Below are 27,682 nucleotides of genomic sequence, written 5' to 3' on the forward strand. Positions count from 1 at the left end.
GCATTTTTTTTCACCCAAGTAGACCGTTAGTCAGTACCTAATCTCTATTTTTATTGGTATCTCTGGGATTTTGCCTGGTTTTAGAAGGTTAATTTCTTTCACTGCCAATAAAGTCCTAGGGAAGAGCGTACAAAGAGCACATGGCAAAGGGGAAGCTTTTCAAACATTTATTACAAGGGGATTTCTTCAGCCATGAGGCCTGTGGGGGAGATCCTGGGCTATAAGAAAGCGCTGATTCGTTCAAACAGTCCGGGGTTGCGTCCAGAGAGAAAACGGAGCTCCATTCTCCCCTCCTTGGTGCTGGCTATTTCAGCATGGAAAGAATTTCATATTCATATATAAAAAAGGAAAAAAGGGTCAGGTTAGGAACTGGCTCCAGAATCAACACATACAAACAATCATCTTACAAGCAAGTTTCATTCATTTATTTTATTCGTTAGCATTTTTTTAAAAAAATCCTGCCTTTATTATTTAAAATACTGTCTTTATTATTATTCAAGGTGATGAACGTTCCTAATAATGCTGCTTTCCTCCTATTTTGCCCACAACCACCGTTAGGTGGGCTGTTGGCTTTCATGCCCAAGGCGGGACTAGAATTCACCGTCTCCTGGTGACTGGCACAAAACCATCCAACTGGCTTTCATGCCCAAGGCAGGACTAGAACTCACCGTCTCCTGGTGATTGGCACAAAACCATCCAATTGGCTTTCATGCCTAAGGCGGGACTAGAACTCACCGTCTCCCGGTGATTGGCACAAAACCATCCAATTGGCTTTCATGCCCAAGGTGGGACTAGAACTCACTGTCTCCTGGTGATTGGCACAAAACCATCCAACTGGCTTTCATGCCCAAGGCGGGACTAGAACTCACCGTCTCCTGGTGATTGGCACAAAACCATCCAATTGGCTTTCATGCCCAAGGTGGGACTAGAACTCACCGTCTCCTGGTGACTGGCACAAAACCATCCAATGGCTTTCATGCCTAAGGCGGGACTAGAACTCACCGTCTCCTGGTGATTGGCACAAAACCATCCAATTGGCTTTCATGCCCAAGGTGGGACTAGAACTCACCGTCTCCTGGTGATTGGCACAAAACCATCCAATTGGCTTTCATGCCTAAGGCGGGACTAGAACTCACCGTCTCCCGGTGATTGGCACAAAACCATCCAATCGGCTTTCATGCCTAAGGCGGGACTAGAACTCTCCTGGTGATTGGCACAAAACCATCCAACTGGCTTTCATGCCTAAGGCGGGACTAGAACTCACCGTCTCCTGGTGATTGGCAGAAAACCATCCAATTGGCTTTCATGCCTAAGGCGGACTAGAACTCACCGTCTCCCGGTGACTGGCACAAAACCATCCAATCGGCTTTCATGCCTAAGGCGGGACTAGAACTCACCGTCTCCCGGTGATTGGCAGAAAACCATCAATCGGCTTTCATGCCTAAGGCGGACTAGAACTCTCCTGGTGATTGGCACAAAACCATCCAACTGGCTTTCATGCCTAAGGCGGGACTAGAACTCACCGTCTCCCGGTGATTGGCAGAAAACCATCCAATTGGCTTTCATGCCCAAGGCGGGACTAGAACTCACCGTCTCCTGGTGATTGGCAGAAAACCATCCAACTGGCTTTCATGCCTAAGGCGGGACTAGAACTCACCGTCTCCTGGTGATTGGCACAAAACCATCCAACTGGCTTTCATGCCTAAGGCGGGACTAGAATTCAGAATCTCCTGGTTCATTGGCACCAAGCCAACCAATCAGCTTTCATGCCTAAGGCAGGACTAGAACTCGCCATCGCCTGGTTTTTAGCCTTGGGGCCTTGATGCCGAGATGAACAAACCTCCGACTTTTAGCACTCTGCCCTTTTAAGCAGGCCAGGGAACTGACTGAAACCAGCTCAACTTGCCTTTTTCGTGCTGCAGCCACTTGCGTTCCAGGTAATATTGGTAGCAGCACTCAAACTCCGCATCTGTGTAGTTGCAAACCTCGATGGGAACGAAAGGATCGAGGGCGGCGAAACCGTCCTGGAGTTTGGAAAATAAGGGGTGGGTGGAGGGGGGGAATGGAAAAAATGAATACAATGAGATCCTTTCCGCTTGCCCAGGGAGAGGAGGGCCATTAACTTGGAATGTGGGACCTACCATCCCCTCCAGGCCTCCATCCTCCTTTCGAATAGAATATTGGCAGCTCTGGGCTGGACTGTGGATTCCTTCCTGCTGTCTGAGAACGGTGGTTTTCTTGCAGACGTTTCATGACCCAGCTAGGGAACATTATCAGTCCCAGAAAGAGGATTTATAGCTCCCCTCTAGCACTGATGATGTTCCCTAGTTGTTCTTCCCTCTCCCTCTTCCCCCTCCACAAACCCCTCTCTGGTCATGAGACATCTGCAAGAGCCAAGCTCGGAGAGCACCAAGGACCCCACAGTTCTCTTCCTCCTTTCCCCCTCTCCCTTCTCTTTCTCCTCCCCTCCACAAACCCCACTCCCTTCTATCATTGATGTTACCTAGTTGGGTCATGAAACATCTGCAAGAGCCAAGCTCGGAGACCACCAAGGACCCCACAGTCTCCTCCTCCTTTCCTTCTCCTCTCCTCCCCCCTCCTTCTCCCCTGTCCACAACCCCCCTTTTTCTTCTAGCACTGATGATGTTACCTAGTTGGGTCATGAAATGTCTGCAAGAAAACCACCACGCTCAGAGAGCACTAAGGACCCCACAATGCTTTGCCTCCTCCTCCTCTCTCTCTCTCTGCAAACCACTCTTTCTTCTAGCACTGATGATGTTACCTAGTGGGGTCATGAAACGTCTGCCAGAAAACAACCAAGGACCCCACAGTCGTCGTCCTATCAAACCACCCTCCCTTCTAGCACCGATGATGCGAGCTAATTACCTCCTCCTCCATCTCCTCCTCTCCCTCCTAGCACTGACGACGTTACTTAGTTTGTGAATGAAACCTCGACAGGAAAACCAGGAAGGTCAGGCAGTCTATCAAGGTCCTTCTGAATAGGCTAATTGGGGTGATGAGAGTTGGGCTGCTATGAAGGGCCGTTTTCCCTCAAACCAGCTCCCCACTCACCCGTCCCAGCAACTCATGCGGTAAGTAAAGCGGTCGAGGCGTGAAGGGCGCTCCTGTCTGGCTGAGCGTGGCCACGATGGACCCTCCTGCCTGAAAACAGACAAGAAACCACACGGTCAGGGCCGCAACCCCTATCCGTGGTCAGCCTCCTAGAAGCCGCCGGCCTCTCGCTTGGTTTCTGAATGGGTCTTAAGTTTCCTGGGAGGGAAGGTGCTGTCCTCACCCAATCGTTCTCCACCATCTTCCTGAGATTGTGTATCAGCGTCAGCTCCTCCACGGAAACCTGAAGAGGAAGAGAGAGAGAGAGAGAGAGAGAAAGAGAGAGAGAGAGAGAGAGAGAGAAAGAAAGAAAGAAAGAAAGAAAGAAAGAAAGAAAGAAAGAAAGAAAGAAAGAAAGAAAGAAAGAAAGAAAGAAAGAAAGAAAGAAAGAAAGAAAGAAAGAAAAAAAAAAAAATCCTACGTTTTCAGCAACATTGGAACAAAAAAGACGTTACGTCACCCTCCTTGAGGACTTCCCACTGGGATGGTTAGAACACCGAATAATAGTGCCAGAAGGGACCTTGGAGGTCTTCTATTCCACCCCTCTGCCCTATCTCATTTCAGATTGGTTGTCCAATCTCTTCTTAAAAGCCTCCAGTGATGGAGCGCCCACAACTTCTGGTGGGAAGTAGTTCCACTGGTTTAATTGTCCTCGCTTGTCAGGAAGTTTTCTCCTTAGTTCCAAGGTTGATTCTCTCCTTGGTTAGTTTCCATCCACTACAGGACAAATGGCCTTTAAGTCAAGGGCCGCTGTTAGGTGCTAAGCCTCGTGTCGGTGTTCTAAGGAAACCCCCCATTTCATTCAGCCCTCGGAAACAAAGTTCATTCAAGTAAGAATTTATTAAAGAAAGTCCTCCTGGCACACCTGGGAAAACTCGAATCGGGGAATTCTTGGGTTTTCTTTTCCCAATTGAAAATTTAAAAAAAACCCCATCCCCTGCACCCACCAAGTCCGTCCCATGGCCCAATCAACCATCATCCCAACTGGACACGTTCCTTTGCAGGTACAGAGTGACTTGTCCTTGACTTTTAACGAGAAGAATGTTGTTATGTCTAATCTTCCACCTCTCCATGAAATTCCCCCTTTCCCAAATTCCTAGGCAGTAAGATGTGGCAGCTTAGAAGCTGCTGAGTAAAAATACGGCTTCCAAAGCTGACACACCAAAGCTTAAAACCGAGTGTCGCTTAAGTGTGACTCCAAGGCAGGTCGAACGAGGGAACCTACGGTCTGCTTGTTGTGTTTCAACGTCGTCTTCCCCCAAAGGGAGTTGATCCCGTCCACCGCCACCAGCAGTCGGAAGGATCCCTGGCCAGATTGCCGCTTCAGCTCTTTCAAGATCACCCCGACAACATCGCTGGCGTACGTCACCCAAGCCAAGCCCTGAGCCAAGGAAGGAAGAAGAGAGACGAGCGGGGCGTGTTGCCATCCAGCGCAACAACCAGGCTACAAGCTCCGTGCTTTGCAGGATGGCGATGAAACCCCAAATTTCTTTCCAAGAATTGGAGGTGGCTTCCCTAAGGTTCCCAACTCTTGTATCCCCCCCCAAAACCACGACCCTGTTGAGGTGGGTCGGGCTGAGAGGAAGGGACTAGGCCAAAGTCACCCAGTTGGCTTTCATGCCTAAGGTAGGACTAGAACTCTCCATCTCCTGGTGATTGCCCCAGAATCAACCAGCCAGCTTTCATGCCTAAGGCAGGACTAGAACTCACTGTCACCCAGTTGGCTTTCATGCCTAAGGCAGGACTAGAACTCTCCATCTCCTGGTGGTTGTCCCAGAATGAACCAGCCCATGCTTAAGATGGTACTAGAACTCACCATCCCTTGGTGATTGGCCTAAAGTCACCCAGCTGGCTTTCATGCCTAAGTCAGAACTAGAACTCTCCCTCTCCAAGTGATTGTTCCTGAATCATCTAGGCAGCTTTCATGCCTAAGGTAGGACTAGAACTCCCCGTTTCCTGGTGATTGGGCCAAAGTCACCCAGCCGGTTTTCATACTTAAGGCGGGACTAGAATTCCCCATCTCCCATTTTCTAATCCAGCCCGTGAACCACCACAACAAACCGGCTCCCTTTTAAGGGAAATCCATAAAGCTCCTCAGAGACCTTCCTTAGTCATGAAACAGCCATGAATAATGATCACCCGAGTTAGCAATAAACTACCCCACAGGCGGTTGGTGTGATTCAACAACGACAGCAAATGAGTCCCACCGTTCTTCCACTTTTAACACATGCCTCACCTTCTCAGCCAAGTCGCTCAGCGAACAGCCTTCTTCAGTGACGTCTCTCTTGCCCCATATGTACTTCTGTTTGGTTTTGATCTGCAGCGGAGAGGGACCATTTAAAAAAAAAATCAAAAAAAAATCCACTAAACGAGAAGTCACATTGCGACATATTATCACTTATGGCGGAACTGCAAGAAAGCCCAAACATATCGGCAGAAAATTCAGAAATGGATAGAAGAGATGTGGAAAAATTAAAATAGAATTCAGACCCGAAATTTTTCTATTGGGAATGAATGGGGGAAAATTTTGCTACGGCTGTTAAGCATATTCACTGCCGCTTTTTAAGTGAATCACAGGGTTGTTATACTCCCCCATGGATGCTGCAACGGTTGTAAACGGTCGTCAGTCCCTTTTTCTCTGTGCCGTTGTGACTTTGAATGTTCATGAAGCAAACAGTTGTAAATCAAGGATGACCCATAATCAAGTCCATGGTTGTTGTTGTTTTTTAAATTTCTCTCCCTCCCCAAAGCTTAAAAGAGAGATTCTGCCAACCTGGGCTAAAAGCTTTCCATTGGTGGTTCTGAAATTCTTCAGCCAGTTTGCGGCCTCCACGGGCTGGTCTAACCGCTCGTTATTGTAAGAAGATGGGACCAGTTCTTTGCAATTCTTCACCCAGAGGTGAGCTACAAGAGGAAGAAAAAAGAACACACCAAACGTCTCATTTTAAACATCAGGTGTCCAGCATCTGCCACGCATCGGCCGAAAATGCAGCCATCCTGTCAAACGTCACCAAATGAAATGGCCTCCTTTTGCAATATATATACATTATATTATACATTATACATATATACATATACACACACACACACACACACACACACACACATATATATATATATATATATATATATATATATATATATATATATATATATATACACACACATATATATATACATATCACATACATATACATATATATACATACATACATACATACATATATATATGTATATATGTATAATATATGTATATATGTATATATGTATATATATATATTCTCCTTGATCTTGTAAACATTCTGCTGTCAAGAATATTGCCCCCAATTTTTAAAGAACAGGTGTTTGGAATAACCTTTTTTTTTAAAAAAAAAATACAGACAAAAGAGTTGACATTAGCTGCCCAAGGATTTTTGTATGTTAATGACCAGAAAAGAAAAACTCAAAACAGAGAGATTGTTAGAAAAAGTTGGAAGGGAATATAAAAATGCGGAATGCTTTTAATGGGTCGTTACATTACGGCTTCTGCGGGGGAACCACGATCTCTGGCCAACATGGATGGTGCATTGTTCAGAAGAGCCCCTGGTGATTGGACTGCTGTATTATTGCAGGCTAACTCTGCAGACAGCCTGGAGGTTTGATCCAGGCTGTGGGCAGAAGGACTAGGGGTGACATGATAGCAGGGTTCCAATATTTGAGGGGCTGCCCCAAAGAAGAGGGGGGGTCAGTCTATTCTCCAAAGCACCCAGAAGGCAGAACAAGAAGCAACAGATGGAAACTAATCAAGGAGAGAAGCAACTTAGAACTAAGGAGGAATTTCCTGACAGTGGGAGCTATTCACCAGCGGAACAGCTTGTCTCCAGAAGTTGTGAATGCTCCAACCCTGGAAGTTTTTAAAAAGATGTTGGATAACCATTTGTCTGAAGTGGTGTGTAGGGTTTCCTGCCTAGGCAGGGGGTTGGACTAGAAGACCTCCTAGGTCCCTTCCAACTCTGTTATTCTGATCTGGAGGGGGTTCACGGTTGATTCAGCCTTCCACTCTTCCGAGGACAGTAAAACGAAGACCAAGATGGTTGCGGGCAATGTGTAAATAATGCTCCTACGTTGCAAATTGTCCCGAGAGTGCTGTAAAGCATGATGGGGCCGCATACAAGCCTAAGTGCTATCGCTGTTTGTTCTTACCGTCTGGAATGTGAATGATGACCCAATTCTGCCTTGCACAATAATGCACGGCGTGGCAGAGAACCATGGTTTTTCCTGTACTCTTCTCTCCATCTTCAAGACTGTTTAAGGAAGCCACAGCCCATACCTGTCATCTGTACCGTGGAAGAATGTGTGCGTGCCTGCATGCAGGTACAGCAGCTACTCCTGGAGTTATGGCTATTTGTTTTATCAGCCATTCCAACTTACAACGGCACTGAACATCGGGGTCACGTCACTGCAGGATACTCTAAATTTGAGCTGGGCGGCAAGCTTTCAGAATTGCCATCGCGTGACCGGACGTGTGTATGTGAGCAGCCGCCGTAACTCCGAAAAGAGGTCATAAATATACTTGGGGAAGCCCTTTGTAACTTTGAACGGTCACTAAGCAAGGACTACACAGATCTTTAGAATAAGAAGGGATCCCGCAGATGGCTGAGTGTAGCCCTGTTCTTATTCTGTAACTATTTTAGCATCATCATCATCGTCTTGGAATCTGGGCAACCAGATGGAGCCGAGTGTTTTACTGGCCGGATGCCCTTCCTGTTGCCAATGTGGAGTTTTGTTCAGCAGATCATATTCTCATTGTGCCCAAAGAGAGGGAAATACCTGCCTCCATCTAGGATCAAACCCCCAGCCTCCTCTGTTAACTACATTTAGCACGAGGACCAGAAACTTGCCCGGTCTCGTTCCGTGGAAAGAACAGCAACAAGAAAGGATACAGAGGAGATACCGGACGGCTGGATGAGACCAGTTGGTGTGTTTTAAGTAGGTGATCAGTTCCACCGCCGGCTGTCGGACCATGACGCAAGCTTCGTTGAAGGTTTTCATCTGCCGGGGAAAAGAGAAAAAGGGAGAAAGTCAAGACCTTCAAAGAGAGGGAGAGATCATTTCAGCGAAATCAGCACGAAGTTTTGGGCTCGAGCAAAAGAGCTTTTGTCGCTTTCGAGGGCCCAGCCCTGGGGTCCGCCCTGCAACATTTTGAAAGGCAGGCAGACGCGTCACCTGGAGTTTGAAGCGTGCTGGTAGCCCGTGAGGAAGGGCCTCCTTCACTTCCTCAGGAGAAATGGTGTAATATTGACCTAGGTGCTCTTCACCGTGTTTGGCCTGCAAGATGGAAAGGAGGAGAGAGACGATGGCCGAGTTCAGTTCTTGTTGACTATCACGCCGAATTGTTTTTTCTTTTTGTTGTTGTGGGAATTAGGATGAAATATTCCCAAGGAGTTCAAGAGAACCACAGGAAGGAAGGACAAATCACCGGCCTGCATTACCACAAGGAGCATTCAGGTAGTCCACAACCGAGCCCAAACTTTTAAGCTGCTAAGTGAGACATTTAAGCGAGTTTCGCCCCGTTTTACACGCCTCTCTTGCTAACCGTAGTTAAGTGAATCGCTGCAGCTGTTAAATTAATAACACGGTCGGTAAGTGAAACTTGACTTCTCCGTTGACTTTGCTCGTCAAAGAGGTCGCCAAAGGGGATCACGTGACCCTGGGACACTGCAGTCGTCATTAAGTGTGAGTCAGTTGTCAAGCATCTGAGTTTTGATGATGTGACCACGGGGATTTTGCAATGGTCGTGTGAAAAATAGCTATAAGTCACTGAATGTACTGTTGTTAAGTCAAAAGACTGCCTACATATCTTGCCGTTTATCCACCAGGTTGGGGTATCTGGAGAGCTCTGGATAAAAGCCATTCAGCCTTCGTGCAAACATTCTCCCTCTCTTTGAGCCTGAAGACGTGGGACCGAGGACGCCTTTAGCCCAGCGGGCTAAGATTCCTTTCTTGATCCGCTGGGGATCTCGAGCTGAGAAAAATAGGTTTAAATCCACCTCCGTCATCAGTTCTGGGTGCCTAGACCCACACTGGGGTTTTTTTTTGTTCCAAGCAACAGGGAAAGATCAGTTGCCAGGCAACTGAGAGACTCTGGATGGCAGGGAATGGCCCCATACTAGTGCTGGGAGGAGGTGTGTGTGTGTGTTACACACACAGGGTCTTGCCTGCCTGTTGCGGTTTCCATGGAGACCCCCCAGAAGATTCAGCAGGGGAGAAAAAAAATATTTTTCAATGGCAGAAGCAGCTATAAAAACCTCCCGAGGACGGTTTTGCCTGCCACATTTTGGGTTGCTGCGGTTCTTATTGTAACAATGAAGATGATTGTGGTATGTTCTCCCTGGCAAATACACACCTAAGGGGAAATTCTGTTTTTTTTAGATGTGTTTCTTTAGAATGCCAGGGCTGTTTGATTATTTCTACAGACATCATTGGTGAAAGGGCTGCGATGGCACCACCCGGTATGATTTTTTTTTAAAAAAATTGCAATCAAAAGCTGCACATTGGCCATTTTTAGGGCATCAAGTATGCTTGCACTTTATATAAAGAAATAACTGTAATTCCAGATTTTTTAGAGAATGATTGCAGCTTTCTTACAGGTGGCGAGCGGACTTGGGAACCCTCAAACAAATTCCCTTGGAGGCTGTGGGTAAATTGTGGAAGTGAAAATCAACTCTATAGGAAAACTAGAATTCACTTTCTTTGTAGGGTATTCTAATAGATATGTACACAATTAGAGGAGGACCTAATGAAAAAGCTGCCATGCAGGGAAAGGTGGAAAGGAAGAGAGGTTGACCAGCAGGAAGCTGGAGGGGGCACCATTGGGTGACTTGAACGAACAGATTAAGGACGGATTGTCATAGACAAAATTTATATTTTTAGTTGCTAGGAATCAAACCCAAATTGGTGGCACATAATCAAAAATCAGTAATAGAATCCTGCAAGTCTTTGTGGTTTACCTCAAAAGGCTGACCTCCCTACCCCATCAATCCAAGTTAAGTAGATGCCGGAGAAAAGGTGAAGGAGCGAAGCAGGTGGTTGCTTACTTATAATTTAAAACGATCACCAAATTATAACTAGATCCTACAGTCAAATGCAATTCATGCTGACCAAGGCAACCATTATTTTCCCAAATGAACACACACAAGCTTGATCCAACAATAAATATTCTACTTTGCTTGGCAGAGTCACGAACCTTTGCCGGAGTCCACAAACAATTGGAAATACTGGTAGTTCTCGACTTACAACAGTTCATTTAGGGACCTTCTGAAGTTACAAAAAGCACCGAAAAAAGGGATTTTTCACACTTTACAATAGTTGCAGCATCCCCATAGTTATGTGATCCAACATTCAGATGCTTGGCAACTTGGCTCATATTTATGACGGTTGCAGTGTCCTGGGGTCACTGTTTGATACCTTCTGAAGCCAGATTCACTTAACAACTGAGTTACTAACTTAACAACTGCAGTGATTCACTCAACAACTGTGGCAAGAAAGGTCATAAACTCTGGGGCAAAACTCTCTCTTAACAACTGTCTCACTTGTCAACAGAAATTTTGGGCTCAATTGTGGTCACCAGTCGAGAATAGCTGACCCCTTCCAAACTCCCACGCCTCCTAATGTTAACTCACTGGGTCGTTCTGGCTGGTAACAAGGGCCGCTCTGAGCATTTCTGGTGGAAGCTGGACGTTTTGAGTTGACACTGCCCTCTGCCAGGTTCTGGGATAGAGAAAGCCATCCTGTTCCAGCTAAGGGGAGAAAGAGCCTGTGAGTAGGGAGATATCCTGGTTTTTCAAAACAACAGCTAGAAAAAGGAAAGCTTAAAAATGCCTTAAAAGTAAAAAAAAGAAAAACTTAAAAAAAAAACCTGAAACAAAACTTTTTTTAAAAAGGAGAGGCATATTTAGAAACAAGTAGTTGGCTATCCTTAGCCTGAAGATAAAAAGAGCAGCATGGTTGTGATCCCTTTTCATGATTGTGATCCCTTTTGGTACCTCAAAAAACCATTCCTTGTCCCCAAATCACAGGCAGGTGGGTGAACTCACCTGGTATCCCCGAGGGATGAGTTTTCTCAAACTCCTCAGCATTGTTCCTCCTGAAAATAGAATAGAATACCTTTATTGTCATTGCATTCCACGAATACAATGAAATTTGAAAGCTACTCCAGCACAGTGCCCCAACACCACATCACAATCACACTACAGAGTTTTAAAAATTAAAATAATAATAATAGGACTGAATCACAAATGCACTGTTTGATTCAGTACAATTACTGCCTTGGAAAAGAAACTGTTTCTCAATCTATTAGACCTCATTTTAAGACACCTATAACGCCTCCCTGATGGTAACAGATCAAAATATGAATGTCCAGGATGAGAACAGTCTGTGGAGATTTTTAATGTTCTAGAGAGGAGTCTGGTCTTCGCAATCTCTTCCAAAGAAGAAAGAGAGCAACCGATGATTTTTTGTGCTCTATTTATACACTCTGGAGCATCTTCTTATCCACTGCAGAGCATCCAGCATACCACACTGGTATGCTATAATAATAATACCAGCAGTTGTTTTAAACAAAAGGTAGCAAGATGTGTATTCTAAGCAGGGTTTTCACTTTTTAACTTTCTGAAAGCCAAGCAGTGATATAACTCTCTTGACGGCGTAAAGGAGAAATTGTAAATTTCCAGATCTATTACGGTAGAGAGCCAGCAAACCAACTCTAGAAAATGTGTAAATAAGATGCGAAAGGATCTTGTCTTCCTACGTTCTCTTTCATCGCCACAAAATAGACAATGAGATTCCCATTCAATCGTGCCTTTTCCCAAAAAAGAAACCCCCATTTCTCCATTTTTCAGTATTTTTGCTTTCCAACCTCCAACACAGAACATACAGGTAGTCCTCGACTTATAATTCATTTGGTGGCCGTTCGAAGTTACAACGGCACTGAAAAAGGTGACTTGCAACCTTTTTTTCACCCTTAACGACCGTTGCAGCGTCAACAACCATGGTCACTTGATTAAAATTCAGATGCTTGACTCATATTTACGACAGTTGCAGTGTCCCAGGGTCACGTGATCCCCTTTTTGCGACCTACAAAGTCAAAGATTCACTTAACGACTGTGTTCCTAACTTAACCACTGAATGATTCGCTTAACGACTGAGGCAAGAAAGGGGGTCAAAAGGGAGAAAATTCAGTTAATATGTCTCACTGAGCAACACTTTGGGCTCAGTTGTGGTTGTAAACCAAGGACTACCTGTATTGGGTTCTTGCTGGATTGTTTAGTGCCGTTTTTCCTCTTCAGATTTGTTTCTCCTTCTCCTTCGGATGCAAGGAACTTAAGCTCTATTTTCATCTATCTTTTAAAGGAATACGTTTTAATTCACAGAAAGCTTTTCCACTTCGTAGCCACTACAGCAAAGCAGCCTGTCCCCCATTTGGAGCCCCCCCACAATGTCGGGAAGGCTGCACAACAACCCTGCGAGGTAGGCTCGAAGGAGAGAACAAGCCCCTGGCTGAAGGATGAGGCCGTCTTCGCTCACAAGATCGTCCCCAGAAGTTATATGAAGAGAAACGACAGGCAGAATGACAGGTGCCTAATTCTGTGTGTCGTCCCCCCCTCACAAACCTCGCATTAAATAGGAAATAAAAGCAAAACAGCCCCCCCCCCAAAAGGCTGTCATCCCCACCTTCCGCCAAAACCGAAATATAACTTCCTACGAGAAAAAAGGAGGAAAAAAGCCAACCGACGTGCTAGATCGCCGTGAAGGGTTTAAAAAAATATCTCCGCCGGTCCCTCAGGAGTTTTCCGTCGTGCTGGGCGCCGCCATCTTAATCTGCCGCGCGCCACAGCCCGACGGCGCCTCCGTGTTCGGGCGACGGGTCCTGGCAAGGGACATTCTTCCTTCGTCCGAATCTTTTTTTTTTTTCTCCTTCCCTTCCCTCTTTGACCGCCCCCCTCCCCACAGGAGCAGCGAGTACGCGCCGCTCCTCCCTCACCCTCCTCTCACGCCAAGGCGACGTCGATTGGCGGGCGGGCTGTGGAGAGGGCGGGCCCGCCTGGCAAGCGGCCGGCGTTGATTGGCGGAGGCTCCCCCTCCGTCTCTCTCTCTCTCTCTCTCTCTCTCTCTCCCTCCCTCCCCTTCGAGGCATCCAGCGCTGAAGGGAAGAGTAAGGTTGGTTTCCCCCACCCGCAAAAAAAGGGAGGGAGGGAGGGAGGGAAGGAGGCGTGGGCGTGGCCAGGGCGCGCTCGAGCGCGAGACAGGAGCGCGCAGGCGCGCGCTGAGGCCAGAGCGCCGCTGCTGCCGCCGCCGCCGTCGCCGCCGCCGCTGCCGCCATTTTGGATCCGCGGCCGCCCTCAGGAGCGTGAGGGGGCGAGTGAAGGAGGCAGGCCGAAGGCCGCCGTTTGCCTCCCGGCGTTCCGGTTTCCAAGCATCGGCCGCAGCCGCCATCCGGCCTGCGGGATGAGGCGGCAGCCTGGCCGCGATACGGTGAGTTGCGAGGCGGCGGCGGCGGCGGGGTGGGAGGAGGGGGACGGAGGAGGAGGAGAAAAAGGAGGCGGGGGGTTTCAGTGCCACCGCCCTGACAGCTAGGCCGAGGCGGGCGAGGCTCCGTGACAGGACTTTTTCCGAGGCCGAGAAGGGAAGAGCCGCTCGCCTAGGGCCCTTCTCGGCTTTTGCGAGGGGGCAGGAAAGGGGCTCCCGCGGAAAAGGGGGGGACCCCTTTGGGGAAGCGGAGGGGGCGGGGAGGTCTGGTGGGTGTTTTAAAAGCTTGGTATCCAAACGCGGCCGGTGGGGTTGAGGTGCCACCCTCTGCGAGTGTGTGTGTGTGTATGTGTGTGTGTGCACACTTGTATCTGAGCCTGGGAGGTCTGCGTGTGCACACGCTCATAGGCGGGGAGGAGTGCATGGGGTACGGGCGTGTGTATTATGTGAGCACACCTCCTTTGGGTGTGTGTGTGTGTATCAATACGTGCATGGAGTATTTGGGTGTGTGTGTGTGCGCGTGCTGAAATTTATCTGAGTGTGTGTGGTGTGTGCGTGCACACCTCAGTCTGAATCTGTTAGCTCTGTGTGTGTGTGTGTGTGTGTGTGTGCACCGTTTATGGGGGAGTGTCCTGAGGGTGCATGCACACCTTTACCTGTGTGTCATGTGTGTGAGTGCACGTTTGTGTGAATCTGTTAGGGCTGCGGGTCCACCCGTGTATTGGGGGGTGGGGGCTGTTGTATGGCGTTTGTGTATTGTGTGAGCACATCTTTGTGTGTTACGTGTATCAATATGTGTGTTGTGTTTATGGGGGTGGGGGTGTGCAGGCACCTTCATCTGTTAGGTTTGTGTGTTTATGGGGGAAAGGTTGTATGGTGTGTGTGTGTGTATTGTTTGAACACACCTTTATCTGAGTGTGTATTAGGTGTGCCTGCACACCTGAGTATTAGGACTGCATGCGTCCCCATTTATGGGGGAGTGTCACCTGTCAGCATATCTTCAAGTGTCATGTATGTGAGAGCCCGTTTGCGTGAGTGTGTTAAGATGTGTGCACTTGTTTATAGGGGGAGTTGTATAGTGTGTGCGTATTACGTTAGCACACCTTTATTTGAGTGTGTATTAGATGTGCATGCATACCTTTATCTGAGTCTATTAAGTCTGTAGGTGCAGCCATCTGTGGGGGGAGTATATTACACATGCACACCTTTATCTGAGTGTTATGTGTGAGTCTTAGAACTGTGTGCACAGTTATAGGCATTGTGTCATGGGTGTGTGTATTATGTTTGAATATGCACATGTTTATGGGGGGGATGTATTATGCTTGCATACATAGGTTTATATACACCCGTGTATACTTCCAATGAGGGTATCTCATAAATGCATAGGTGTACAGTTATACATGTGCATGCAGGATCCACCCCCTAGATACCTAGATATATGAGAGATGATGGCTCAAGAGAGCTGCTTGATCTCTAGTTGGGTGGGGGTCCTATTTTGGCAAAGTATTTTGAGAAGGGGGGACTTGTTACATGTTGGTGTTTTGGCAAGGCCCCTTATATTGGGGAGTTTGACTGAGTCGGTTGCAGTTTCGAAGCTTAATTTTGTAGGTTTCCCTTTGGGGATTTTTGTTCACACTCTCTTCGCGCTTGGTTTTTTTTGTTTTATAGTGTCCAGGGCCAGATGGGGGATAAATTGCAATAAGGGAATTTACACACACAATCCTTGTGGGATTCCCTCGTGTTGAGACTTTGTGTTGTCAGATTCTTGGGTCCTCACTGTTTACACTGGAGGTTGTGGTACAGTTCCAGAATTCTTGATCTTGGTGTCTAAGTCTTCCTCTTCTTAATTGCGATGTGTGTCTCTACTGGTTTGTTTAACTACGTGTCTATGTGTGTAGACTTCTAGTTCTAGATATCTTTTTATAAAAAATACTTTTTTGGTTGTCAATATGATGGAAATTCAGGTGGCTGAACCTTGTAAAATGTATATGATAAACTCTTGACCATACAGTTCCATAGTTGGAAACTTTTACAGAGGGTTTCTAAATAAACTTGATTTCCAAGAATTATTGCTGGGTGCTCCCAGCATGAGCTGTACGTACAAGCCGAAGATTGATTCCTTGAAATCACCTCAGTATTGCCACATATTCAGCATAAGACATATTTCATTTGTGAAAAGTAGCACAGAGTGTGCGATGTGCACACACACTCATGCATAAACACACACGTGTTTTGTTTGATATACAAATGTTGGAAAACTCTTAGCCAATCGCTGTTTCCCAGCGTGTCCATGCACCATAATAGATCATCACACATGACATTACATGTGCTTTGCATGCTAATTTTTTATTTAAATGTAGCCTTTGGCTCCCATATGGCGAAAGAGATTCTTGACAATCCGGTTAACCTGTTTAGAACTGCTCTGGAGAGCAATTCCTCCACAGATCCTGTGCAGATAGTTTTATAAAGATCATTAATATTTTTTGTTTTTTTGTATGCCACAATGTGTAAGCTCCCACGAACTATTTGACTGGTCAATTTGAGTTACATAAAAAAGAGAAGAAAAGGAGCGCTATATAAGATCTAAAATACACCCAACATCACATATCCTACAGCCAGAGGAAAGAGCAGGGTTGTTGTGTCATTAGATGACTTGGGAATAAAATATACCTTATCAAGGCTGGTATCCATATGTGATTTTTTTTTTCCTCATGTAGTGGAAGCTTTTCTTCTGTTTGTCTCTGAAACATTTTTATAGCTAAGAACTTTTGCTTTTGTTATTATTATCAGATAATAAGGATTCTCCTTGTTTTTCTTGTGTGATAACTTTCATCCCTTTGTTCATCAACCTTAGATCTAAATACTTATCACTCACGTTTATCCATCACTTCTTGTTAACTTGTTCAGAGTTTGATTGAGGATTTTTATTTTTTTTATTTTTGTAATCTTCTTTAGAGAGAATGAAAACCATTTTGGCCGGTTCAGGGAATTCCAGGGTTATGATTGCCTCTCTTTTCTATGCTGTTTTCATCCAATTGGTTTGGGAGTTCCCTCTTTGATACGTTCTTAAAATTTAACCACCGTTATCTCTTGTTGATAGACAATTAGAACAGCCTCAATCTTATGGATGGTGGCCCTCCTGAAACCAGGAAATGGGCAGCAAATACATTTGATAAGTAAATTGGGGCTACGTTTTCCCAGAATCCCCAGCTGTTTCAGCCATTGGGAGCAGAGGAGAAATAGGGAGCCTTTCACCGCTTTTGAATTGCATGTGCAGCCGGGGGGCTTTTAGAGACTGGAACACCCCCTCCTCTTCCTCAGGTTGTCACAACTGCTCACTTGCTGAGAACCAGCGCTGGAGGACCAAACCAGTAGCAAGATTTATATCCCCATTGGCGTAATTTATTACAGTTAGAAAAAAAATAAAAGGTCAGTTTGTTTGGATTTATGTGTCACTCATCTCATCCAGAGGTGGCATGCGCAACAGAAAAATTTGTATGAAATCCATGAAAAATAGATTTGTACATGTCAAATCTTCCCCCTTCTCACAGAGTATTTCAAGAACCGTTTGCCTTGAAGCATTTTTTTTTGATGTTTGTGTTTCTCTTTTAAGTGTTTCCTTTTCAATTTTCATAAATGAAAAGCTGATACCATTTTGTATTAGTGCACAACTGGAGCGCAGGTAAGCCTTGGCTCCAAAGATTCATCATTCTGAACCTCTGTCCTCGGAAAGGAAATCATTCTCTCCCCTTCTGTCTGTTCATAGTGAGAAGATGTTGGCCACGGACATCCGGGAAGAGCGACCTATGGACCGCCGGCCTGCCATCTTTTAAGAGAAGAAATTTTGCCACAGCACATAACTGTGATGGACCCTCAGCATACTGCTATGTTAGGGTTGGGTTCTGGTTCTGAAGGGTTTTCTGGGAAGAGCCCCTCTGCGGGTGCCACGGGAGTTAGGCGAGAAGTGGAGGTCGATGGTAGCGCAAAGGAGGAAGAGGAGGAGAAGAAGAAGAGTCGTGAGAAGAGTGGCAGCGATGAGGCGGGGAAAGAGGGAAGCCTGTCGGATGCCCAGCACCAGTTTTCTGTGAAGGAGACCAACTTTTCCGAAGGGAATTTAAAACTGAAAATTGGCCTCCAGGCTAAGAGAACTAAGAAACCCCCCAAGAACTTGGAAAACTATGTCTGTCGCCCTGCCATAAAAACCACTATTAAACAGCCCAGGAGGGTGCAGAAAGTTGGAAAGATGGGTGAGGAGAAGAATGATCCAGGATCTGCGAAGCAGGTGAGTCGCACTTGGGTTTAAACCCTAGTGTCCATATCCAGGGGTTGGGTTTTTTTTTGTTTTTCTTTTCATTGATACAGGACTAGTTTTTGGTTTCTCTCTTCCCCCTTTTCAGTACAGGTTGTCCTCGACTTAACAGCCCTAACCAAGCCCAAACTTTTTGCTGCTAAGTGAGACATTTTGTGAAGTGACTTTTGCTCCATTTTACAATCTTCCTTGCCTCAGCCGTTTAGCGAATCACCGCAGTGGTTAAATTAGTACCGCGGTTGTTAAGTGAATCTGGCTTCCCCATTGATTTCGCTTGGTCAGAAGGTCACAAAAGAGGAATCACCTAACTCCCAGGATGTTACACCAGTCATAAATATGAGTCAGTTCCCAGGGCTCTGAATTTTGATTCCATGATCCTGGGGGATACTGCAACAGTCGTAAGTGGGAAAAACAGCCATAAGCCGCTTTTTTCAGGGCCACTGTAACTTTGAACCGTCGTTAAATGAACTGTTCTAAGTCGAGAACTACCTGTACCCTCCTCCCTGTCCTGAGTGTTTCTCTTTAAAAACCCACTTGATGTTGGTTGTGCTAGTTCTGTGTTCTGATTTAGACTGACTTGCAAAATCCAGTTTCACAATGCCAAGAGTAACCAAGCAAAGAGATTTTGAGGGTTAAGTGTGGTTGGCTCACATTTATCTTGTTGCAGTCCTTATAACACGGTATGGTCGGTCGGTATTCTCCCAGTATTGTGGGATACAGGACCAGCACCTAAGAAAAATGCTGATTTTCTGCAAAGTTCAGGAGAAAGGTGAGATTTAAATGGACAAACTCTTGTTTTGTAGCTCAGGATTTTAACCGTTATGTTACGCAGCCCCAGATCTGGGCAATTTATCAGGATTTATTGATCAGAAGGGTTCTATTTTTTTATTTTTTTTTTCAAAAGGCAACTGGACATCTTTGTTTTTTCTTGAAGACCTTTCCCTTCCCACCCAAGAAGCTTCTTCAGATCTGAAGAAGCTTCTTGGATGGGGAGGAAAAGGTCTTCAAGGAAAAACAAAGATGTCCAGTTGCCTTTTTGAAAAAGCACCTTTGGAATCACCATGACCTGGATGACTGAGAATCTCCATTGACATTGATCAGGAAGGGTTGGCAGGGCTCTCTGCCAGTTGTCTGGTTTTCAGGGGCCTCTGAATCGGGGTGAGGGGGGGAAAGGGGGGACACTCTGCATGCTGTTCAAAGCCCTCAGATAACCTTTCCCTATTAAATTTATATTCTGCTTTTCTTGCTATAAACTCCGTATGTGCCCCGCTGTCCTCATAATGATTGAGCAATGATGCTTCTCGGGCTGCATGTTTGTTTTCTAAATGCATAAACTGTATAGGCCTCAGTGGCAAGAAGGTATGTGGATGTAACCAGAGCAGGTAGGAATTGTAAGAGGAGAAACGAAGTGTAAAGAAGACAGGTATACCAATTCATTCGTGGAGTTGCAAGAGGGAGGGTTTTTTGGTAGTTGGCTAGAGATACAGATCATTTCTCTGGTAAACATTGCATTTTGAAGGTCAATGAGAAATTGTCTCGTAGAGACTGAGTATGCGCGCGCCGCGTGTGTGTGGTGATGTTTAAAACTCAATTCTGCCCTTTCTCCCAGGTGACATAGTTTCACCTTCAGAATTTGACCTGTGTTTATTCCGGCCTCATTGAAATCTTCATGTCTTTGCAAACCTGGGTTTGAGATGCATCCCTAACCAAGTGGCTGATCAGATAGAATTTCTCTCTCTCTCTCTCTCCTTGCTTTCAGACCTCAATTTATTCTTGTTAAAGTAATCCCATCATGGCGTTTATCTAACTCCTCAATTTTGCGTGCTTAAAATGTTTTTCAAAAGCCCTGCACAAAATGCTTTCGAAATTAATGTTCCCATTTGTAAAGATTGAGAATGGAGCCGGAGAGGACTTGATGGCATGCTCTCCTAAATGGTCCAGTTCCTTTGAATTTCGGTCCTGCAAAATAAAGTTAGATTCCAAATATACGTAGATGCAAAACTAGCTGCAGGAGAAAATATTCTTTTTCTAAAAAAAAAATTCAGATATTCGTATTAATTTTCATAACGTGACTTAACTGTGAGCAGTTTTGAATCCATGCAATTGTGGATGCTTTAAATATAGCTTGGAAGCTTCTGCTAGGATAGGTGCGTGTCATGCGATTTTTAGCGCGCATAAAAACATCCGAAAATCCAGGTGTTTTAATTCCAGAACTGAACAACTTGATAAAACGTGCCCACCATCTTCTTGTGATTTTGATAGTTCCTTAACTCATGCCTCTAGCTGGTGTTTCGCCATGTAAGCAGGCAGTCTCCAACCTCTGCTGCAGGACGTAACTTGGCTAAAATTAGCAGAACGATTTATCTTCTGTACCTGTAACCCCGGGGCCATTGTCGGAAGGCAGAAAATAAAAAACTCCCTAGTTCTTAAGCTGTCACAATTTCAGCATCTTAAGTGCCCCCAACCAAAAGAACCCAATTCATGCCTTGTTCTTTAAGGATAGTGACACCCAAATAGAAATTTTGTAGGAAAAAAAGCTAAATATCCTGCCTCTCTCTCTCTCTCCCCCCCCCTCTCTTTTGCTATCCCAGTTTTTTCAATTCTTTCACTCTCCATAAATATTTATGTTGCTTGCCTGTTGAGAAAGGGGCCCGTCTTTCTCTCCATTATTTTGTAGAGAGCAGGAGGACGAGATCTATCGTTCCCCAGATGTTCTTGGATAGCCACCACCTGTTATCCCTAGGTATTGTCTGTATTGAGCTATGGCTATGGCTGCTGCACTTTTTTCATTGCTACCTTAGAAGCAGAATTGTGTCTTTCTTTTCCCCCTTTGTTCGGAGGAAAGCCTTTTCTAAAATTATAACTGTCAGATCAAAACATTAACAGTGTGATTTTTGTTGTTGGTTGGTTGGTTGGTTGGATGTAAATGTCTCTCCCGTATGGTGCTTTGGCGTGTAAGTTCGTGGGAGAGAGGCAGGTTTAAGGAATGAAAGCCTTCTCAAAGGGAAATCATAGTGTTTTGGCCAGACATTTTAGGGAAAGCGCGAAGAGGGACATTTGAAATACAATAGAAGAGACTGTTTGGATTGTGGGGTCCTTGGGTCTCTCTGAGCTTGGTGGTTTTCTTACAGACGTTTTATGATCCAATTAGGTAACACCATCAGTGTTCGAAGGTGTGGGTTTTGCAGAGGAGGATGAGGGGGGTTACTGCTATGTCCCTGGTGCTCTCTGAACTTGTTCTCTTGCAGACATTTCTTTACCCAGTTAGGTTATATCATCAGTGCTAGAAAGCAGTGAGATTTGCTGATGATCATGATGTTACCTGGCTGGATAATGAAATATCTGCAAGAAAGCAACCAAGTTCAGACAGCACCAAAGACCCCACATTAGAAACACAAGCAATTATTACAACTAGCAGGCTGAGGTGTTTTTGAAAAGCTTACTTAATACTCAAAAGAGTAACAAGTAGGAACCAAGCAGGCATTTTAGGAAATAGGTTTGCCAAACAGAAATGCTACAGTTTCTAACGTTGTTGCTGTTTCCCATACGCAGCCTACCATTATTTGTACGTCCCTGTCTGGTGAACAGATTTCCAGGGATGCTTCCCAATAAACAGCACATCTGATATCACAGTTAGCCGAGGCCTGGTAGGCTCACAGTTGAAATTTAAAGGGAGGAGGAATGTTAAATTTAAAAATATATATATATATATATATTTTTGCAAAGGATGTTCACAGGTAACAGTCTGGTCATCTCACCCTTCATTGCTACCTTCAGGGTGTTTATTTTCTGTGTGCCCTTTTTCCTCTCCTAGCTGTTTGTTTTAGAAGTGCTTTATAAGTGAATAAAAGGCATAATAAGGAATGTTGACACTCAAGTTGGAGATATTGGTGGTTTGGAGGGGTTCTTGTTACTAAAAGTGAAATTATCTTTTGAGCGTAACGCTCAGAATGCTTTTGAATCTTTATCTTTCGACATAAGTCATCTTCTCAGGGGTTCTCCAAACACATAGGGGGGTTATAGGGCTCAGAAACCCCCCCACCAGCACGAGGAAGATTGTAATCCCAGCCCAGCTGCAAGGCTGACCCATGCACCACACCACTGCAAGGTCCATGCATAAATTGCAAAATGCAGCGATCCGCAGCCTAAATTGCAAAGGGTTGGAAATGCCAAAGGAGAAAAGGGGGTGGGGGAGAAGAAGCTACCCTGGGGTCAAGGAATTTGTCTGACATAATAGGGCAGTAAATTGTTCAATAATTTTGTCAGAATTATTAAATGTATCCCCGGGGCTCCCTTTTGAATCTCTTTTGTGTGTTTGTTTTGCTTGAAGTGAAATGTGCTAATGATGAGCAAGCCTGTAATTGAGATAAAAGTAGAATCTGGAGTATGTATGATGCAACAGGAGCTTGATGGATTTGCATAGCTTTCTCTCTCTCTCTCTGTTTTGAACTGTGTGCCTTCCACCTGGAAGGAAGTCTCAGCCTCAGAAACCATCAAGGGTGAGCATCAAAGAAGTTGGGGGAGGAAACAGGCCATGCAGAATCCTTACAGAATAGCAGAGTTGTAAGGGACCTTGGAGATCTTCTAGTCCAACCCCTGCCCAACTAGGAGACCCTACACCATTTCAGACAAGCGGCTGCCCAATCTCTCCCCGAAAGCCTTCAGTGATGGAGCACCCACAACTTCTAAAGGCGCTGGTTGATTATTCTTATTGTCAGGAAGTTTCTCCTTCATTCCACGTTGCTTCTCTCCTTGATTAATTTCCACCCATTGCGTCTTGTCCTACCCTCAGGTGCTTTGGAGAATAAGCTGACCCCCACTCTTCTTTGGGGCAGCCCCTCAAATATTGGAAGACTGCTGCCATGTCACTCCTGGTCCTTCTTCCAGGGTTTATATACAAGCCTACTGAGAGCAGCTTTTCAAATGCTGCATGATTCTTTCTTTGGAGTGGCTGATGAAATACATGCAGAACAATCAGAACAGGAATGGGTCCAATTATTATGACTAAGTCTTACGTTCTTTTCAAGGTGGCCTAGTTAGCTCTTTCCCTAACGATCCCCAGGAAGCAGTCCTACGAGATGCGTCTGGATACTGATCGGTCAGCCAGGAAGCTGTCCTGGCTGAGGTGGGGCCTAAACCTGACCTTTCATGGTCTCAGCCAGCTTCTCCAACCACGCTAGCCAGCCACAAAATTACAAGCCTTTTTTACTTCCTCTCCTTCCTGTTTTTTACTACTGGAGATGGCAGCAAACGGCCATAAAACATGTAATCCCCAAAGCCAGAGGCATTTTTTTTTTCACCTACTACAAATTATCCTACTTTTCCTAATGGTTCTCAACCAAACTTCCTTCCTTCCTTCCTTCCTTCCTTCCTTCCTTCCTTCCTTCCTTCCTTCCTTCCTTCCTTCCTTCTCTTTCTTACTCTCGCTCGCCTTCTTTTTACTTTCCCTTTTCCTTCCTTCCTCTTTCCTCCTCTCTTTTTGTTCTTTTTCTTTCCCTCCCTTTCTCCCTCCCTCCCCTCCCTCTCCTTCCAACTCCCCCCCCCCCTTATGCTTCTAAATTGGAAGCTACCCTGGTTAAGCTTGATTGTATCTCTACCTTCTCTCTAGAAGTGCCTCACTCTGATCACGGGTACGATGCTGGCTGCTTTGATCTCCTCCTGAGGGAGAGAATTTTATACGTCCTCAGGAGAGCTCTTCTCTCGGTGAAAGAGGCACTCCAGGGCCGGGCCTCGTCTCTCTTTAAACCAGGGCCCTGGAGTAGAAGAAGTTGGAAAGGAGAGCCGGGGCAACACCTGGTTCAAACCGCAGAAGCTCCAAAGTTTGCCCTTGGGGGAAACCAGAACAAAACCAAAATGGCTGGAAATTTATCTCCCATCTGACTCTCTCGCACATAATTGCTCACCTCTCACCCTGGCTGGGCTTTTATGACAGCCCAGATCCCACTGCCTGCTGTCTGCATACCAACGCATCCAACCAAGGCCTCAACCGTGATGATGATGATGATGATTATTATTATTTTAAATCCTCCTTTGTCTCCGTTAGTGAATGTGTTCAGCCGCCCTCGGCGGCATCGCTTCCTTGGGAAATCACGACTCAGGCACCCAACAACAGAGCAGCGGCCCAGATGAGCAAGCGCAGAGCCCCTGGAATCTTCCACCTATTTATAGCCCAACCCTGCCGAGACGGTTGCAGGCTCGGCAACGAGGTGGAGGGGACAGCCTACCCGCGGCACGCTACACAGCTTGTGATTCCGTCAAAGCAGCCAAACAAGATGGAATCTCTCCTCTCTCTCTCTCTCTCTCCTCCCTCTCCCTGCCTCGCTTCCCCGAGAAACTGCTGAATGCAGGTGTCTTTCCAGTCCCCGCAACGTCCTTGGATACTGCAGGTGAACTCTGCAGAATGCCTTCTTCCCCCCCCCACTCCCCTCCTCCTTCCTCCTCCTCCTCCTCCCCACCGCCGTCCTTCAGCCTTCCTCGCTCTTGAGAAAAACGCCCTGCGAGGATTTCCTTTCAAGCCCCACATTTTGTGGGATCAGCTAACAAAGATCCAGCGCGTTCCGCCGGGCGTGTCCACCTGCCTGCCTTTCATCGCCACGCATTCCTAGCCAGTTATGGAAGGATGGGAAGCTAATTCCCCCCTCCCCCCGCCGCTTTTTTCCTTGCAGTGCTCTGCATTGGGGTTTCTCAACCTTTCAGCTGGACGGACTTCCGCTTCCAGAATTCCCCAGAGCCGGTTAGCCCGCTCACTCTGGATTCTGAGGCCGCCTCAGTTTCCCAAGGAGCAGCTGCTACAGAGACATTTCAAGGTTAAAAGGAGCAGAGGGTGGAACGCCCTTCAGCTGAAAGTAGCCGTCCCCTGGAAGGCAGGGTAAAAATTGAATAAACAAACACAGGTTACCGCTGTTCGTTTACTGACCATTCGAAGTGACAACTGTGACTGAAAAGAGCCGTTTTTCACACTTAACGACCGTTGCAGCATCCCAGTAGTCATGTGATCAGATGCTGGGCAACTGACCCATATTGATGACAGTCACAGTGCCCTGAGGGCAGCCTTCCCTTAATGACTGTGTTCCTAACTTAACTGCAGTGATTCATTGTGGCCAGAAAGGTCATAAAAATGAGGCCAAAAAAAAAAATTCACTTATCCGATGTCTCGCTTAGCGTTAGAAATGTTGGGCTTAATTGTGGTCGTACGTTTGAGGACTCCCTGTGCACATAAATAAAACAGGTGTGAAGTTAGGTGGAAAAAGAAACTGAACCTGTTGTTAATCCCGTCTGCCCGTATGACAGCTGTCATCTCTTTTGTGGCAGCTTTTTAGATAGGTTTGTTAATCCCCAGTTGCTCCTTCAGATCAAGAAGGAGATGATTTATAGAGATCATATACAATTCCCCCCCCAAGTAATCTTCCGCCTTCTGCCCAACTTCAGCATCAGGGACAGACAGGACAGGGACGATCTGTCCAGCTGCTATTTGTGAGCTGGCCACTCTTTAAGAAAGAGCAGAGGTGTTGGGGCCTGCCCTCTTCGATTTTCACAGAACTAGCTGGAACCCAGAATGACCTTTTTTTTTTTTTTTTTGGAAGATTTGCTTGTTTGCCTGTCAATCACCAAGAGATCTTTTCTCCATTATCTTTTCTAATCTGTATTTTGAAAGGTGACTGAATCGTTACCGCGATTGGCAGGCACGGAGAAGAGGCTCTGTAAGGTTGAACCCCAGCAAGGTTTAGGTTTTGGAACTGGGATATGGGATGGGCCAGTTCTAAACTGGGTCGTGGGCCTCACCAGAACTCAAGTTGGAATTAAAAGAATCCTAAAAAGAGCAAGTTATTCCAGCATAGCCATCAAGAAGAAAAACTGGCTTTTAAGCTTTGGGAGAAGTTGCAATGGATTGCGGCTAAGCTCGCTTCAAGTTTAGTGGGTTAGGATCTTGGGTGTTGAGGGGGCAGTTGACAAGTTGCAGCCAAGTTGAGGCTGCATCCTAAGTGGTTTGCTGATGAGAAAGAATTTGAGAAGAAGAGACTTAAATCTGTCATGAGTCTGAAAGCAGGACAAGAAGCAACGGATGGAAACTAATCAAAGAGAGAAGCAAGCAGGAACTAATGAGGTTTCCATCCATTAGTTTCCATCCATTTCCTGACAGAACAATTAATTAGCGTAATGCCTCCAGAAGTTGTGGGTCCTCGAACACGGAGGATTTTAAGTTTGAAATGGGACCAGTTTCCTGCTTGAGCAAGGGGTTGGGCTAGAAGACCTCCAAGGTCCCTTCCAACTCTTATTATTCCGTTATATTAACTTTAAAAGGAGGGGATATATTAAAATGTATTCATGACTACTGTGAAGAAGATTGGAAGTCTTTTTTTTTTCCCCTTACCCGCACTGTCTTTTTCACTTCTTTTATTTCTTTTCCTTAAGCGGCATCCTAAATGCTTAGAGACTTTAATAATAGTCAGAATAACCCAAGAAAATGGTGTATGCAGGTCCCACCCTCCTCACACACAACCCCAACCCCTCACCCACCCCCGTTTCTACCTGCTGGTTTTTTGACAGGGGTCCTCCAGTGAGTTGCCTGGTGACTTTCAGGAAGGCCGTGTTCTAATTTCGAGAGAGGTTGCCATGCCAATGATGGCTACGGCCGCCTTCCTCTTCTCCACCCAACCGCAACAAGAGGAAGTAAAATAGAATACCTTCTGCCCGTGACTCCCTCTGAAGTTTGGAAGGAGAAAATGAAAGCCGCAGGTGGAACGAATACAGCTGGTGGCTGGTTAGAAGAAATTATTATTATTATTATTATTATTATTTTTAAAAAAACTACCAAACCAGCTCTGTAGCACCACCAGAGTCCTGTTTTGACCCCGGAGTGTGTGCCTCGTTGGACCAGGCCGAGCAGTCCCGCTTGCGACTTGTTTCTTCGGCCATGTAAGGGAGCCCCGGAGCACGCCAGGTGCCTATTTTAGGAAAATGCGCACGGGTTTGTCATTTCTGCTCCGGTGCCACGGCCTGCGGCTGCCTCTTCAGCGGCTGGCTTCTTCTCTTTGAGCAAAGAAAGAAGCATCACAGCCCCTGTAGGTTTCTGACAAAAATTTGCGTTGGGGAGCAGCTGCCACCATGCCAAGCTCGGCTGGATGCCAGTCTCACCCCCTTTCTCTCTCTCTCTCTCTCTCTCTCCCTCCCTCCCTCCCTCCACCCCCTCTTCCCTTCTCCCCTGCTACAAAACCTGTCCGGTGCCAAAAGCTTTCAAAGTAAACAACCAAGCAAGGCATCTTATACCTTTTGTCTGTCACAGCGGGCCTAGAGTTTGCAGCGGAGCCTCCCGGGGGCTGCAGGGGAGGTTTCCAGAAAGGAAGTTTTGGAAGAGGCCAGAACGTTCCACTCCTTTGGGGAGGGGGGGGGGAAATGGTGTGATGTGATGAAGCTACGGGGAGCCTTTTGGCAGACCACCCACCTACCCCTTCCCAAGCCCTTGTTTGAAGGGCACCTCTTGGAAAGCTGGTGCTTTCTCAGATTTGCCCTCTGAAAAAAAAAACCAGGTGTTTCCAGAAAGGCTTATCATCTCTGTGGGCCTGTTGTAATGCAAAGATTGCCATGCAATTGAAAGCTCTTTGGAAGGTTGGGGCAAGTAGGTCACCATTGGCTGTTGAACAAGGTGTGGGGGCTTGAAGCATTGATCCAGACCTAGATATCTAGGTTTTCTGAAGTTGCCTTTCCTGCTCTAAATAGTAGCTACCGTTCTCCTTACGTGCTGGAACTCAAACGAGG

General features: G+C 46.1%; 2 protein-coding genes across 13 annotated transcripts in view; one reads left to right on the top strand and one right to left on the bottom strand.

Annotated features, from left to right (window-relative positions):
* Window positions 1–152: 152 nt before the first annotated feature.
* DAP3 (death associated protein 3) lies at window positions 153–13,338 on the bottom strand. Of its 12 annotated transcripts, none has more exons than XM_087943656.1 (14): window positions 13,133–13,338; window positions 12,390–12,488; window positions 11,187–11,236; window positions 10,773–10,889; window positions 8,317–8,418; window positions 8,034–8,142; window positions 7,294–7,386; window positions 5,885–6,015; window positions 5,348–5,428; window positions 4,337–4,492; window positions 3,296–3,355; window positions 3,073–3,162; window positions 1,907–2,024; window positions 153–304 (listed from the first exon to the last, which is right to left on the bottom strand). In XM_087943656.1, exons 3-14 carry the CDS (start codon window positions 11,226–11,228, stop codon window positions 219–221), a joined length of 1,185 nt encoding a protein of 394 aa, XP_087799782.1. In that variant the 5' UTR covers window positions 11,229–11,236; window positions 12,390–12,488; window positions 13,133–13,338; the 3' UTR covers window positions 153–218. The 12 variants fall into 12 exon arrangements, with proteins under 12 accessions (XP_087799782.1, XP_087799785.1, XP_087799779.1 ...); XM_087943659.1 differs by having other exon boundaries at window positions 153–300; window positions 1,903–2,024; window positions 13,133–13,337; XM_087943653.1 differs by having other exon boundaries at window positions 12,880–13,157.
* Window positions 13,339–13,390: 52 nt separating this feature from the next.
* ASH1L (ASH1 like histone lysine methyltransferase) overlaps window positions 13,391–27,682 on the top strand; it is a 58,806-nt gene continuing 44,514 nt past the window's right edge. Inside the window, 2 exon segments of the mRNA XM_087943666.1 lie at window positions 13,391–13,623; window positions 17,384–17,899. Coding sequence (XP_087799792.1) covers window positions 17,483–17,899 — 417 coding nt within the window. The 5' untranslated portion in view covers window positions 13,391–13,623; window positions 17,384–17,482.

This window comes from Notechis scutatus, chromosome 14, assembly GCF_049901735.1.
Source record: "Notechis scutatus isolate UNSWTSFEM ecotype Mainland chromosome 14, rNotScu1.2, whole genome shotgun sequence".
In the NCBI taxonomy this organism is placed as follows: Eukaryota; Metazoa; Chordata; class Lepidosauria; order Squamata; family Elapidae; genus Notechis; species Notechis scutatus.

Coding starts and splice junctions, on each gene's coding strand:
- DAP3 (XM_087943656.1), bottom strand. CDS start 11,228: ATGCTGAGGAGTTTGAGAAAACTCATCCCTCGGGGATACCAG. Junction 5,429..5,884: donor ATGGAAAGCTTTTAGCCCAG/GTTGGCAGAATC, acceptor TCTCCGCTGCAG/ATCAAAACCAAACAGAAGTA. Junction 2,025..3,072: donor CGCATGAGTTGCTGGGACGG/GTGAGTGGGGAG, acceptor TCCAAACTCCAG/GACGGTTTCGCCGCCCTCGA.